The sequence below is a fragment of the Paramisgurnus dabryanus genome, chromosome 3, assembly GCF_030506205.2.
Source record: "Paramisgurnus dabryanus chromosome 3, PD_genome_1.1, whole genome shotgun sequence".
NCBI classification, from domain to species: domain Eukaryota; kingdom Metazoa; phylum Chordata; class Actinopteri; order Cypriniformes; family Cobitidae; genus Paramisgurnus; species Paramisgurnus dabryanus.
Genome location: NC_133339.1, coordinates 20235785 through 20252279, shown reverse-complemented (window position 1 = coordinate 20252279; position 16495 = coordinate 20235785). Strand labels below are relative to the sequence as shown.

General features: G+C 39.0%; 1 protein-coding gene across 1 annotated transcript in view; it reads right to left on the bottom strand.

Annotated features, from left to right (window-relative positions):
* rapgefl1 (Rap guanine nucleotide exchange factor (GEF)-like 1) overlaps positions 1-15488 on the bottom strand; it is a 43113-nt gene extending 27625 nt beyond the window's left edge. Inside the window, exons 1-2 of the mRNA XM_065252770.2 lie at positions 14375-15488; positions 728-806 (exon numbers count right to left, since the gene is read on the bottom strand). Coding sequence (XP_065108842.1) covers positions 728-806; positions 14375-14756 — 461 coding nt within the window. The 5' untranslated portion in view covers positions 14757-15488. The remainder of the gene's footprint in view (positions 1-727; positions 807-14374) is intronic.
* Between the last annotated feature and the right edge of the window lie 1007 nt (positions 15489-16495).

Sequence of the window (16495 nt, the reverse complement as noted above, 5' to 3'; positions counted from 1 at the left end):
GTAGTGTGTTTTAAATTGTAGTGTTACAAAACTTTTGAGAGTAGCACTGCAACATTTTACTAAAATATGGTCTGTCAAACAATAACCTTACAGTACTGTAACTTTTCTTACATCTGTAAACATGCTGGTGAATCTCAATGAGCTGTCTGTGGTTGCTACGGCAACTCTGGTTGTTGTGGTCGTGGTCGTACGAGTGTGCCCACCGAGAACGAGCATGAGACTGGCTGCAGTTTCTATAATGGCCACTGGTGTCAGTAACGGTTAGAAATTTCAAAACCTACGCAATGCTCCTTTAAGCTCAAATTGTACTAAAACACCTTAATTCGAAGTCGTTTCAGCTACTGTGGATCAGTATACAGCCCCTATCCCAGAGAATCATCAGTCTTTATTGATTGATGATTGGTTCATTTAACTGAAAGGCAGGACTTCAGTTGCCAGAGCATCCATATTGAGCGTTGCAGTTCCCCCCATTCATATACCCATAAATCCTTGTTATATCCAATATCTTTACTTGTACTTTATGCCAACAATTCTCTCATTTGTGTTTTATGACTCTTTCTAGTGATATTTTAGGAAAAAACATCTGGGACAAAGTTTTTACATGACAGCTAGTGCTGTAAGTGCCAGTCCAGAGACTAGTCTCTATTAGATCAGGGTTGGCTTTAAGATTTACAGAAATGAAGAAAAGCCTGCTTGATACTTATGTTCCTGGCAGGCAGAAGGATACTGCTGAAGCAAGACCTGCTGAAACTTGTCTGAGGCCAAGAAGATGGGGTGTGTCAGCATGAAGTCATCCAGGAGTATTTCTGAAAATAGAGAAGAACACAGGGTCATTATTGACATCGGGATCATTTCGAACAACAAGTCTGACCAAACATTTGTTTGGAGAACAGTGGAAGCACATAAACTTACAAATGAAAGAGGAGAAAATGGGAAAATCAATGATGTCTTTCGGTGCTAAAACTGTCATATCTGTACTTGTTTGACGGGTTGTGAAGACACGCATGTGAAGAGACAATGCTAAATTGATAGCCTCGGCTGTCAACACTTTTACTTTAACTTTATCATCTCAAGGACAGTGGGATTGTGGGTAAAATAAATCACAGTCCTTCATGGCCCACTTTGGAGCACAGACACTCCCAGAAGCTCCCTGTATCTGAGCATGACAAGTTCGTCTGCACATTAGCATTACTTCCGACAAACCGCTTGATCTGATGTTGTACTGCCGCAAGGAAGAGCCGTTAAAAAGTTATGCTTGTATAAACATCAACAGACAGTGAAACGGAAATGATAAAAGTAAGCTAATGAAAGAGTAAGACTATACTGTGTTTAAGCATCTTTAGAAATGTGCATACGTTGTTTAATATCTTTTGATCTAGTGCACATATTGACATTCAAGTTGTATTTTGGCTGATAAGACGACATGATGCAGATTACGTATCTGGGTTATATCAATGTGGAGGCACATAAATCTTTGATATTTAACTATTAAAATTGTGAACACTGAGAGAACAAGATAAAAGTTGTTGGCACAAAATGAGCTCATTATAAGCTTACGCATTCACATGCTACGCAAACCAAGCAAACCATGCATAAAACAACAAGAGCAAAACAAACCTCAGGCTTTTTCTTATACACATTTAACAAAAAGATGCAATGCAGCAAAATTTTAAAAATTAAATATGCCACCTGCATTACTCTTCCAAGCACATATGTATTAAAATAGACACTTTAGTCACACTTATACATGTTATTGCATTAATAAAATATATCAAAGTAAATACATAAAGCTAACTTTAAGTGAATATATGAACCTAGTTCTCTGTAAAACTTATAGGAGTACTTCATACAAAAAATTTTAATTGTCTTCATTTACTCACCCTCAGGTTGTTACAAACCTGTATAAATTGATTTGTTCTGCTGAACACTTTGTTCTGTTTTGTGTTCAGCAAAACAAAGTAATTTATACAGGTTAATCATGACAGAATCTTCATTTTTGGGTGACCTATCCCTTTAACATCTTTTCTAAAATGTTGAGCTATTAATGTCCCTCGTTTTGTTTTCTAATGGCCACTCTATGTACATTAAAGGAGGGCATGCATGTGAGTCAGGCTCCTTTCACATCTTGGAGGCTGCAGATCTCTTATGGTTGCCGTGGCAACTTTCACTTTAATGGCTGTATGGTGAGTCATAAGAAGAGAAGAAGAGCGAGAAGGACACACAGAAAAATACGAATGCAAAGAGTATCAGGGTAAACCCCACGAAAAGCAAATAAGATGCAAAGCCAGCAACGTTTGGTTGGCTAAGTTGGGAGTCAGTCTGTATAACAAAACGGAATGGAATCACTGGAATCGGAGTCAACAGGGTTCATTACCATCTCTGACAGCTGCTACGTCCTGACAGGCATGTGTTAACTACCAGACAGAAGACAAGCTACTTTTAGTCCGTACTAAAACCTGTCAACAGCTACACGCTGTCAACAGCACACGCCGACAAGTAAATTACGAGGTGTTATGTCTCAGACATCAACCTTTATGTTGTGTTTAGGGTCTTCAGAGACCCCAAGGTAATTTAAGATTTAGAAAAGCAGTAATATCTTACTAATCCAGTGAGAACTAAAAATAATGTCATGCTTTTCCAAACTTCTAAAAGTTCTCAAAAAATAATAAATATAATAATAATAATAATAATAAATAAAAATTATATATATATATATATATATATATATATATATATATATATATATATATATATATATATAATGATAATAATAATAATAATGATAATAATAATTAAAATAATAATATAATAATTAGTGATGCACCGATACCACTTTTTTGGAATACGAGTACGAGTACTTGCATTTCAGTACTTGCCGATACCGAGTACTTAAAAAAAACATGATTTAAATTTACAGGTAACAGCTTTATAGTCATATAATTTAACAAAAAAAAACAAGGGACTAGTTTTCCAGTTTGTTGTAAACTCTGCCTCTTTGGACAACACAAGAGGCATTAACCCCTTACACGCCGCTCAAACATAGACATTTCTCAGACCGTGGTATCGATCCCCGGTATCGGGGGACTTTTAACGAGTACGAGTACTTAAGAAAATGTGGTATCGAGGCCGATACCCGATACCAGTATCGGTGCATCCCTAATAATAATAATAAAAATAATAATAATAATAATAATAATAATAAAAATAATATAATTGCTGTCAGTTTAGTATACCAAGAAACAGTTTTATTAGAAATGTCCGTCATTCACCTTTATAATTTTTTTGTGGTAAAACAGTGGTATATTGCTTCAGTAATGCCTGCTGGTTTTTATTATGCACAAATTTAAACAGAACATGAGGGATAAATCAAGTTTTTTTAGTCCCGTAATGAGCGTGTTAATGTGAGCGTTGACTGTAATTCTTCTGAGGCCCGGCCCAGTCAAACAAATTATTTCAAACATTATTTTTGTATGCAATGACCATCTCTCTTCATTAGTATTTGTCAAGAATGTTTGGATTAAATCAGAGGAGTTTTTAATTCTCTATAACTTTGTTTTGCCTGCCCTAGGCGTATAACACAAGAATATCAGTAGAGAATATTAAGAAGAAAAATGCTTGCATCCAGCTGTCCATATTTAACACTCCTGGCATTGACTCAACGGTTTTGGGCCAAAGATTTAGCATGAAAAATGAACACATTAAATAATCCCAGGAAATAAAACGAACGCCTTGCATAAGCAGAAACCATATATGACATCCAAATGTAATCCAGTATAAAAATAAGTGCAGAAGATCTAAATATGACCTCCCAAGCTCATTTCTCTACTTAATCTCTTCTTTGTCTGCACCCACATTCTCCAGCATTCTTTCATCCATCTTTCGATTTGCTCGTTCACATTATGATAGAGCGTAAAGTGTGGAAAATCCAGCACGGCACAAAACGCATCGCCTCAAATGACACGAGTAGGAGCAGAACGAAATCCATCTCCTACCCTGATACCCACACACAAAGATAACCGCACATGCTCAGATATTCTCCACCGCAAAGCGGCACATGTATTCTCCACGCAGGCACATGCATGCTTGCCCTCGCACTGTGAGAACTAACTGGGAGTTCACACGAACACCCTACAGACTTGCAGACAAATCAAAATCCTCCCTGCAGTTTCATCTTAAGGTCAAGAGAAGCTCATGACACAGTCTTGGTGCCATAGATGAAGGGAGGGAACAGGGCGTGTGCGCAACTGAAGGCCATCTCAAAAGCATTCCGGTTTCGACTGAACAAATGACCTTGATGGGCCTAATCTTAAAAAAAATTCCTTGGGTGTGCTAAAACCAAAAAAAATGAAAAATCTAACATACATTTGTGCAGGTTTGTAAGGCATGGGTTGAGTCAGGACACCTCCAGATTGGGGGTAAGAGAGTTCATGCACGAGACAAAAGCACTCGGAGCTCCAGCTGCAGGGATGTGGCCAATGTAGATAGTAATCAGCTGGAGTAATCGAAGGGCTGGGATTTCAGGAGAGGGGAATGGAGAGGACTTGGGAGGTGTTACATAAACCATGACAGGCATGCAGTTACCATGGAGGCCCTAAACCTCCCACTACCCACACACGCTCTCCTGCTTTCCATACTGCTCTGCTTTCTCCATCTTTCGCATTGGTGCCTTTTGGCACGGCACTTCGTGTTTGCACACTGTGTGCATTTTGGGGGATCTGTGTTTATTCTCCGGGGCTGTCTGCACTTGTTCTCCATATCTGCTTGATCTTGACCCCCTGTATAAAATCTGTCCGTTCTGGGAGGCATTTCACCCTTCAACTCCCATCTTTTCTTTGGATCGTAACACAAAACATGATCATTCACATGCAAATCTGCACTGGCTGACTGCCAACTACAAGTAAATGCGCTAAAGGCACCAGAGGACCGCAGCTATCCCAGAACAACAAAACAATTCATTGAAATTAACGCTTGAATGCTTGTGGTAAAAAACTTCTCATACAGTTGAAGCAACAAAGCAGGTGCAAATGAAAATCAATACGTTGCGTGTCTTTCAAAGTCTGCAAAAGCGACAAAAAATCTAAAAGACCGTAACACAGGCAACAAGGCACCAGTCTAGAGAATAACAATGTGATTTAAAACTAAAAACAGAGCTTGCTGAATTTAGGTGCACGCATTTTTTTAGACCTAACCCAGTTCAAACTGGCCTCAGGAGAAATTGTTCCCACAAAAAGTATTTTTAAAAGCTTTAGTCTGGTCAACGGGGAGAAATGATTCGAAACCTCTGCGACTGGTATGAAATAAGATAAGAATGAGAGGTAGTTCAAAGCTCGACATCAGACTGAGATGTGACCACATGAAAGCACGACAGCACAAATACTCACACACTAACACAAATACTGGAGGGAACACCCATGCAAACAAATCTTAACCCACAGCAGAGTAATGGATTCATTTACACACATTTGTTTGCCTATCGTGTGCACGACCTTTGAACTTGGCACTGAATTGATGCCATAACACCGCAGGCAGTCGGTTAATGCTGCTTTAGGCGCTTTGCAAATATTCGAGCAGAAATGAAGTTGCGTTTGTGAGGTTTTATTACATAATCTGAATTTCTTTAAATGAGGAGTAGATCTGCAGGAACTTTCAAAACATCTAAATGTAAGTTTGATAGAAAATATTCAGTGAGTAATAAAGTATGCTAGACTTTATCCACCGGGATTTAGCTGAACTGTGTGTGTAATAGAAATGAATTTAGTTTATTATTGATAGAAATTTTTATGCATTTGCTTTTTTATCTAAAACAACTTCAAAAGCATTCAATGTATACATTTTATGAATATGTGGAGGGTTTAGCTCAATTCAGTTTGAGCTAAAGGAAGACCTCAAAACACCTTTCATAAATCCAAGGACGCTTAAATGTTAACTATTCATATTAAATAATGGTAAGAATTTTCCTGCAACTGGTTACATCAGCAGAAAAACCTTCATTACCAGAGAAAGTTTCAAGTTTTTTTTTCAAGCTACATTTTTCTCTTTAGTACGTTTGCTGATTAATCATGCACATCAAGACCAAGGCTGTCTAGTAAGAAAGTATTTATTATTGCGCATATTGGGTTTAAAATGCGTCACACGGCTTGATGAAGAGTCACTAGCATTTATTTTCTTAAAAAAAATATTATTTAAAAAAATATTAAAGAATAATTAAAAAAATTATACATTTGTCATTATTTACTCGTTTGAACCCCCAATTTCTCTTCAGAACCCAAATGCAGATTTTTGCAGAAGTGTTGCCTCTCTTTTAGTGCACATTTCCTGTGCTTGAGCGTTAAACAAATAATTAAACAAATATTTTATTTGTATGGTGGCACAAAATAAAATATGGTGATTTTTTTAAGGGGATAGAAAAATGAGAACTATATTGTATGGCAAAAAAGGACTTAGTTTCCAGCACTTCAACCCCGCTTAAAATAAATTGTGTTTAATTGGTGCCACCATACTTACTTGTGTAACAGTTAGGGATGCACCGATACCGATACTGGTATCGGCTTCGATACCACATTTTCGAAAGTACTCGTTAAAAGTCCCCCGATACCAGGGATCGATACCACGGTCTGAAAAATGTCTATGTTTGAGCGGCGTGTAAGGGGTTAATGCCTCTTGTGTTGTCCAAAGAGGCAGAGTTTACAACAAACTGGAAAACTAGTCCCTTGTTTTTTTGTTAAATTATATGACTAAAGCTGTTACCTGTAAATTTTAATCATGTTTTTTATTAAGTACTCGGTATCGGTATCGGCAAGTACTGAAATGCAAGTACTCGTACTCGTATTCCAAAAAAGTGGTATTGGTGCATCCCTAGTAACAGTCTTTAAAGAGGGAAAAAATGAAAGTGTTTGGTGGCTTCTAAATGCATCCCTGTTTGGATCCTAAGGAATGAATGGGGCTAGGCTAAATGCTAACACATTCACAACGTACTGTACAAAGCTTAAGTGCACGCATTGAAAAAATATAGGTAGGTATTAATTTGTCTAAGTTGAGATAAGAACATAGTAAATTTTTGAAAAATGGTGCTGTTTTCCTTTAAGAGTTTTCTGTTCACTATGGGAGTGAATGATAACTGCAGGTGGTCAGTCACCATCCAGTCCCATAGTAACCAAAAAACCTCAAAAGAACAAAATCTGCATTTAGGTTCTGAAGAACAAAAAAAGACATTGGGGTTTAAAACAACATAAAGATGAGTTAATAAGTTTTAATCTTTGGGTGAACTATCTCTTTAATGTAAAAATAACTAGAAACATACAAACATAAAAAATATGTTTATTCTACTGAACATTTTCACATAAGTAAAACTAAAGTGAAAAGTGTTACTAACTGAAGTAATTTTTTAATGGATCAAATTTTTTACACTGTACAGCTGTGTAATATTTGTATATAAATATATGTGTATGTATTTATGCTTCAGACAGATTACCTGCAGACAGATACCATATTAGCATTATCATGACTTCTGTGGTCTAATGCATGAAAGCAGTTTAAAAGGTCTGCATCCTTTCACGAAGCTGTTTCAGAAGGACCGGGTTCATATGTGACTGTTTCTCTGTGGGAGTCATCACTTCGTGCTAATCACATCCTTCTCACTAGCAGGCAGGGAAGCTGTTCTCAGGCTGTTATTAGGGCTGTCGGTCCAGCCACTGATCTGGGCGCTGTGGGCCATCTGTGTGTGCGTGTGCATGAGTGTGCCGGAGTGCGCAAACAGCGTGGTACAAAAGAGCAACCTCTGACTGTCACTTCAAAGGGTTGTCACATGGCCCATTTTCTATGGTTTGATTCTATGGATTGACTCGGAGTGACGGCGGTGCTCTTTTGTGTAATGCTTGTGAGGCAGAGAGATGAGAGAAGGAGAAAAAGAGGGAAAGAGATGCCATCTTACAGCTTCTTTTAAAAAAATCTGTCTGCATATGTTGTGTCTATGTCACAGTTTCCCCACTAACACCTCATTTTTCTCCCTTCATCCATTTACCTCATCTTCATCCACCTTTTCCGAGAGCACCAGTTGCCATGTGAACAGGTGCCGAGTTTGAAAGAGGATCCTTTACACACAAGCATTTTTGCAAAGAGAAGCCCACAAGCTCATATACAAACATTGCTATCCGAGCCATCAAAGCAAAGCATGATACCTGCATCACAAATAAAAAATGGCCTTTATGTAGCCCAAACTAGTAAAGAATGGTGTTAGGATTAGCAACACTAAAAACGTGGGTTTGAATTCCAGGGAATCTGATAACAACTACGTATCCCACAAATGCACTATACTAGTTGCCTTGCATAACAGTGATGCATGAATGCAGAAATGTATAATGACAACCCCACACACTTTCAGCACTTCACTACCAGAAAATACCCAGTTGTATGATACAACACTATTGCACCGCCCCCTACACACACATACATACCCTCTGAAGTACCTACACAGTTCAAACAAATCAAATATTCGGTATATGCGCGGGGTCCGAGGACAGAGCCGAGGGGGACACCACCACATTTCTAAAGCAAAGAACTGCCCAGGTGTGCACAAAATGAGTGGGCACAGCCATTTAAAAGGCGGTGAGGGGGATATCTCACTTTTCCTAACAATGTTATGTAAAGCCTTGCAAATCGAGGCCTGTGAGTGGGCAGCCATTGCACTCTAATCCCTCGTTCATTTCTAAAGAAAAAAATGTCAGTATTCCTCCCACACAAACACACTTTCTCAGATTGCACTTCTCTCTCCTTCCTTCTCTCCCTCCCTCCTCCCGTGCATTTCTTTCTTTCTCCACACTTTGCTTGCTGAAGATTCTTTGAAAACAGCCTGAGGACAATTTCGGCCCTTTAGAAAACGGCACATGGAGAGTGGGATGGTCCTCCTCACACAACCAGGCCTCTCTTTTCCTTCACTAACATCTGCTGACAGTGTAAATCATTATATAGCACAAGTGAACATCACTGTTGAAATCTGATTTATGATTATAAGCGGCTCTTGGCAATGCTTTAAATGCAATGCTTCATATTCAATGCTTCATATGTAACAGCTACACAGGGTCAGTGTGGTGTTAATTTAAAGTCTCCCTGGTGATAATTCATTTTTATTGTTGGTTATCTGTCTATGTGTTAACCATGTGCAAATTTTTCCTTTAACACCATTGCTGAGTAGTTCGAGCCGTAGATATTGTGCATGGATGCAGCATAGACTTGAAGCTGAAACAATCGCAGCACGGCTGCTTCGGCTCTACTTCTGTGATGCTCACACATGAAGTGTTAACACTTTAACCTGTTAACATCAGCGCTGAGAAAAAATAGTGCTGCAAACGCACAGTTCATGCATGTATTGTGTCAAGCCTGACTTAGGGGCTAATCACACCAAATGCGCTTTAAACGCTTGGAAACGCAAGGCGCGACGCAATGCCTTCTTTAAAAAAAGAGCAGTGCGACACAGCTTTTATATTGCTAAGCAACCACTGAGTCAGTTGTCTTGTCAATCAAATATTGAAGCGTGAGCGCTCTTTTGCTGTTAACTGTCATATTAGCAGAAATTTTTAAAAGAGGGCGCTTGCTCTGACCTTGTTTGAGAGTGAGAGGTGCACAAACACACAGGAGAGAGTAAATTAGTGGAGTCTGGTTCTTCAAAGCAACTGTAAACTTCCCTCACCACAACGTAAGGCCCGCCTCTCCCCTCATTCGATTGGACAATGGAAAGACGCGAATGACGTCGGGCGCTTCTCCGCTTTCAGCGCTCCTTCAATGGCACGTGCTGCAGCTGCCGGCAAAAACCGCAAGGCGCTCGGCGCGCATAAACAGTGCGCAAACGATCTCTGCATAGAATATCATTCCAAAAAGGCACCTGCAACTGTCATAAACGCTTTGGTGTGATTGGCCCCTTAGCAGTTATGAGTATAAAAACTAAAGAATGTAGCATCTATTTACATATACATCTATGGTCCGATGTAGTGCAAAAGATTGGACTAGGTGCATATTCATATCTATGGTCCAAGCTGTGCAATTAAATAGAGGCGGGGACTATTTCGCATATTTATAGAATCGTGTATACTAAATAAGACAATGAGGTTTTAAAGCATGACGAAATTACTGTGACAGGAAGTACTTTTACATATGCTATTACGATACAGGGATAATGGTAAGTAGCAGCAATCTGAACAGCTCACAACTTTATAACATCTAAGCTTTGTTAAAGAAATATGCTTGCTTACAATAAAGGATAATTCACCCAAAAATGAAAATTCTGTTCATTAGAAAAAAAAAATCATAAACATTTAGAACAACATGAGGATTTTCATTTTTGGATGAATTATCCCTTTAAGAGACTTTTAAAGATCGAAGAGCTGACCCAACAATTCTGCTACCGTGCACAGTTGTGTTTTCTCTGCTAAATTGGTTGATTTACTCACTTCTATTACTACCTACAAATAAAGAAAAAGTTTCCAAATTTAGCAACTACCAACAGTAAGGAATCAACAAGTCGTTAGACTGCTGTTGCCTTGCCCTCTGGAACTTTGTTCAGGCACGCCAGCCGACAGAATGACATCTGTCTCTGCCTCACAACTGGGACTAAAGGTAAACAGTTATGCAATGATCAACTTCCTAATCTCAGTTCAATGGGCCTGGCAGAATTACTCCACAACATGTTCATTAAACACGCACGCACATAAGGTGTCAGTTCACATTCCAGAGATAAAGCTGCCTGGGTGTGTTGTCTTGGAGTGTTGTTAACAGGAAGTGAAACTTTGGAAATTCCACTTGGAAGACACCAAAGCAAGGCAAAGACTGAGGATAAAGTAAAAAGAAGTATACAGAAATGTATATATAGTTTGTACTGCAGCTAAACACGTACATGTTTGCTAGACGTAAAAACCCAAAATGTAGAACCAGCTAAAAAGTACGGAAGCCGAGAGAGGCCATGCACTATTATTTTTGCTTGCTTGTTTTCTCGTGATCACGACTTAATTTCTCGTTATCTCAAGATAACAAAAGTTGTTTTCGTAATCTCAACAAAACAAAAGTTGCAAACTTGAGATATGATTAAAGCTTACATGTACTCGATAGAACGTGTTGTTTTGTTTGTAAACAGCAAAAGCATATTTTGCTAAATTAGCATGGATGAACAAATGAGATTTTACTTGGATCAGAGATTCGCTCAAACTGAAATAGATTTATCACTATTTACAATTTTACAGTGGTGAATTTAGAGACCGTCTTTAAGTTACGGTACTCAATTCACGTTTCTACTTTTAACAGCATTTAAATGGAATGACTGAAAGTCAACAAACAGTCACAAAACCAATGTGTTTATGTGGTTGTCAGCTATAATGCACACTTTTTAGATTGTTGATATTTATTTAAATAAACTGTAAATACTATTGAAGATAGAAACATGTACAGTATTACTTTAGAGATGGTCCCTAAATTCACGAACATGAACCGTCCAAATTTATTTATTTATTAAGTCTATCTACACATTAGCTACACATGTGTAACGGCGAAGACCCCAACTCATATACATTAGCAGTCCACTTCAAAATAGATTATATATTATGGACAGGAAATGACATAATGACATTTGGATTATCATGTCAGGATAATCATGAGAAAATTAAGTCGTGATCACGAGAAAACAAGCAATCAAAAATAATAATAGTGCATGTCCTCTCTCGTCTTCCGTAAAAAAGTGACATTTGCCTACGCTCACTTATTCGGTCAACAGCTGGATGTGGCTTATTGCTGAAAAATTGACAGCCCACCAGGACTGAAGCGGTTTCTTATTTCAGTGCATTACCTCTTGACCTCGGATCAGTGGACTTCCGACAGTCCATAATCCAAAGTCGCTCCACAGACAACAAACCTAGATGAGACAAATTGCAAGTCCATTGTTGGCTAAGCCAGGATTAGTGCCACTTATTCAACATTTAATAGGCTTCAAAAATGAAAATTGTAGAGAAAATATCAGTCTTATCTTAAGGCAAGACACGACATCCTGACTCAGAAAATAATGGCAAAGTGGGGCGGAAAGGGGCTTACTGTGTCAGTCTGTGACATAAAAATTTAAAGCTTTCTCAAATGCTCAATACAGAGTGGTCAATCAAGATTAAAATGGTCTCCAAAGGAAAAACAGTGAGGTCATTTCGACATGTGATGTCAAGCAGACTAATTGAATTGACCACACAGATCGAAGCATCTTTATCATAGACATTTTGTAAAGAATGTGTTTGCAACAAACATGTTGCTTTAAACAGAGAGTAAGTGAAACTCATGAAAAATGCTGTGTTTTTCATTGCACTGAAACTATAAAACTGGATGTATTATGCCAAGTTTACAAGTCTAACTACAGGCTAAGGTTCCTACCCTTTCTTTACAAAAATACACAAAAGTCCTATTCTTCATCATAATGCTATTCTAATAACCCCAATGAATCTAGGCAAGCGGTCCATCTGCTTATTGATTTCACATCAAGCATACTTTTCCCTTTATGTACGGGCATACTGTTAAAATCCCTGCAGTTTCCATGGTTACTTCACAAAAACACTCTGATGCACATGTGCAGTGAACTCCGCAGCAAAGCACCACGGCCAATGAATGTGTGGGAGAGCCATTCTTCATAGGATAAAAGTAGTACACCTTACTGGAACAGATAACATGTCTCCGACAAGTGCATACACGCAGCATATTCATTCCTATCACATTTCCCAAAAACAGTCTTTTGTCTGATGGTAAAGGAGAAATCCCCACAACTTGAATAGATTTGCCTTAATTGTTTTCTGAATACAGGTCTCTGTGTTGTATGTGGGTGGTTATAGCTTGACTTATTGTGAAACATCCACAACACAAAATCTGAGGAGAGACACATAGTAAAGCATCTTGGCAACTGTCATACTTTCACTTTCTGCTCATAAACTTTCCTATTCCCCAGGAAATACCCTAGCTACACCCTTACCTAAGTTTCCCACACAGGTTTTAGATTAATCCAGGACTAGACTTTAGTTATATTAGGACATTTAAAGTAGTTTTTACAAACATATCTAACAAAAAAAAAACTACTGGTGAGCACCTTGAGACGAAACAACGGCACCAAGTTGCTTTCAAATTAAGGCAGCTCAAACATGCATAATAGTCTGGGACTAGAATAAACCCTGTCCGGGAAACCAATAATCCTGTACATTTCCTCAATGACTGACAAAGTCGGTTTATGACATGACAAACCTTTTAACTGCTTTCAGCAAGGGTGTAGTATTCAGAGAGATTGGATGAGGTAACCCCAATAAACAAAAATAGCAATGAAAACCCACCTCAGTACTTGTGTTCAAACCAAATCAACGCCCTTGTCTTGGGTGCCTATATCCAATAAAAACTAAAACCTTTTCACTTTTACAAGCTTTTCTGAAGTACAAAAATCACCTTGTTTGCACGACTAATATAGCATACACTGTTGTAAAAATCTCACCTTCGGGGATGTGTTGCCTACATCATTCAGCCCAGCACAGGCATATTAGGGGAAACTGGGCCACGATTGACTTTGATGTGTGGATTTCATGAAACAGGCTTTGTTTTACACACATACTATAAGTGTTGACTGTAGCTCTTTCGATAGTTGAAGCATTTGAATTTTTAAACCAATTACACTGCAGTGTAGGGCCTTTCATACAGCAAGTGTCCTGTAACGGAACAGGACGCAGGTGCCTCCAAAAGTTCAAATTGTTCGCTGGCGTGGCAACGCTCGTGGCAAAAGAGCGCGACATGTCCGCCTGACGCATGTGTTCGTATGTCAACAACTATTTAATATTACAAGCGGAATGCAACAAATCTTGACTTACATGCGTAATGCGTTTTATTACGTAACCCTCGCGCGCCTTCGAGGAGCTTCCCGTAGCTACGTTTGTAAAGCATTGCGCTAGCAACGCAAAGGTCATGGGTTCGATCCTAGAAACACACTGAAATGCGTAGCTTAAACACACTGCAGGTCATTTTGGAAAAAAGTGTCTGCCAAATACGTATGAAAAATGTAAATGTAGCTCATTATAGCGGGAACGCTAACAAAACAAACGTGCAACACATAGGAACGGTGTTACACTGTTCACACACCCGAACACTGGGATGTTCAGTGATTGGGAAAAATAGGCTATGCACAAATCCAGTCCATGGGTCGAAATTGACCTATGCTGTGTTTTCAACAACTAGTAGCCTAATTTTACCTTAAAACAACCCTGCAAATGTTTACCAATTAACAATAAGCCCATAAATGCAACTCTACTGAAATACGAGTAAAACATGCGCATGAAACAAACTATCAGTGGCCATGCGCCGTGAAACATTAACCCGTTGATCTCACCTGTGCAGTTGGCGTACCGCTTTCCCGCCACACTGTCGATCAGCGCCAGCGCTAAATTGTCCGGTGTGTCCGCGGGTAGTGGGGTCCAATTCGTGTCCAGGCTCGCCTCTGAGCTCTGCTCATCGCTGGACAGCGACGGGCTCCTGATGTCCGCTGTGGCAGAGGGCCAGCACGGCGGTTCTTCGGTCTCCGGGCTGAACACCTCCCTGGCCGGACCGCTCTCGGGAGACGTCTCCCTAAAGAACGGCACCACACGGGACAAGCTGGCCCGCCGCCTCGAAGCCCCGGTTCCCGTGGCCTTCTCCCCGAAACCGCCTGCCCGTGTGAGCGCATTGGTCTGCTTTTTCAAGAATTTTTCAAGAGGCTTCATTCCAGCCGGCATTTTGGTGAACAAAAAATCGCAAGAAGGCCCTGGTTTGATCCCAAAATTAATACTCAGTAAATTAACACTGATGGTGACCGTATAAACGTGTGCGTCTACATTATAGCCGGATGGTACTGAAACCCAACTCTGAGTGAAAAATGACTTCTATGTGGAAATGTCAAGAATAAAATACTGCCATTGGATGGATTCAATGTTAAATGAAGATGCAGTTGAAACAAGTGATGCTGTTTGGGTCCCCTACTATCACACGTATATCCAAACGTTTCCCAGGGAAACCCGTCCTCCACTGCAGCTCGTATTTATTAGGCTGTATGTGTATTAGGCTTACCGTTGCCAGCACCACGAAGCCTTGATGGAAGAGTCAATAAAACAAATAATAGTCCAAACACAGACGCAGGAGATAAAGATAGCAGCAGGGAATTAAAACACGGCGCCCGGTAGCTCTTTATAATACATATATAAATCAGTCTGTCAAGATGCTGGAGCATAGAGATGAATCGTCTGTGGCAGCGGGTCTACAGGAAACGTCGCAGATGAAAAGCCGAACCCACCGTTGACCTGTGATTATAGATCCGTGATCGGTTCGGTTGTATCCTTGTTTATTTTTTTCTTTGCGGTACCAAGTGTTCTGTTCTGCGCCTTGAGCCTGTACGAATACTGCGCTCCGTTGCGCTCACATACAGTATACACACCCAACGGGGGTGTGCGAGTCTCTCTCTATCTCTCCCTCTCTCGCTCGCTCGCGCTCTCTCTCTCTCTCCCCGCCTCCTCTGCAGCTGAGCGCGTGTTTTCTGTGGTGTCAAGATATATTGCTCAATTGCTTTAAATAGCAGCAATTGCAGTTGATCAAGAATCTGCGTGAGAAATGAAAAGCAATTCATAGGAACAACTCCAGCGTTATGAATGTGTCATTCATCAGTCAATTATTAAAATATAATTTATCAGAGAATGTTTTTATTTTTTATTTACGATTATGTTTATATAAACCTTTAACGATATGAGTCTAGACCCAGGGGTCTCCAACCTGAGGTGCCCGCCAAAGCACATTCGATTAATAGTCTCAATTGTAATATTTAATTATTACATATTTTTTATATTAGCTTGGTTTATATATAGTAAAATAAAATCAACAATTAAAACAAAAAAGTTTTGAGTAGACTACAGTATCAAAAAGTAGCCCTCCAGATTGTTTTATCAATTGTGGTAGCCCTTGCTCATAAAAAGGTTGGAGACCCCTGGTCGAGACATATCAGTTAAAAATATTATGCACACTGTAAGCAGCCCACGTTACAAAAACTTACATTTTTAAGTTTAAACGACTTGAATTTACAGTTAAACTTTTTTGACTGAGTACACTCTAAGAAAGGATGTGTTAATTTTACCACATTGTTTTGTGTTAAACTATTTAACACATTATTTGTTATTTTAACACATTATGTGTCATTTCGTGTTGATTTTGTGTTCAAATAAATGAAATGGACAACACGGTGTTAAAACAACACAAAGTGCGTTAAGATTGTTAGATGTGTTGTCCTTAACTAGAAACAAAATGTGTTCATTTAACAAGTTCATTTTAAGAGAGTAGTTGCATAGTACAAATAATAAAAAATTAAATTGAAATAACTTAAGCTAATTTAACTTCATTTTTATAATTTATAGCAACTCCTTAGTCAAGAACGTTGAAATGAACTGCAAATTCAAGTTGAATAAACATAAAGTGCAAACAAGAATTTTTT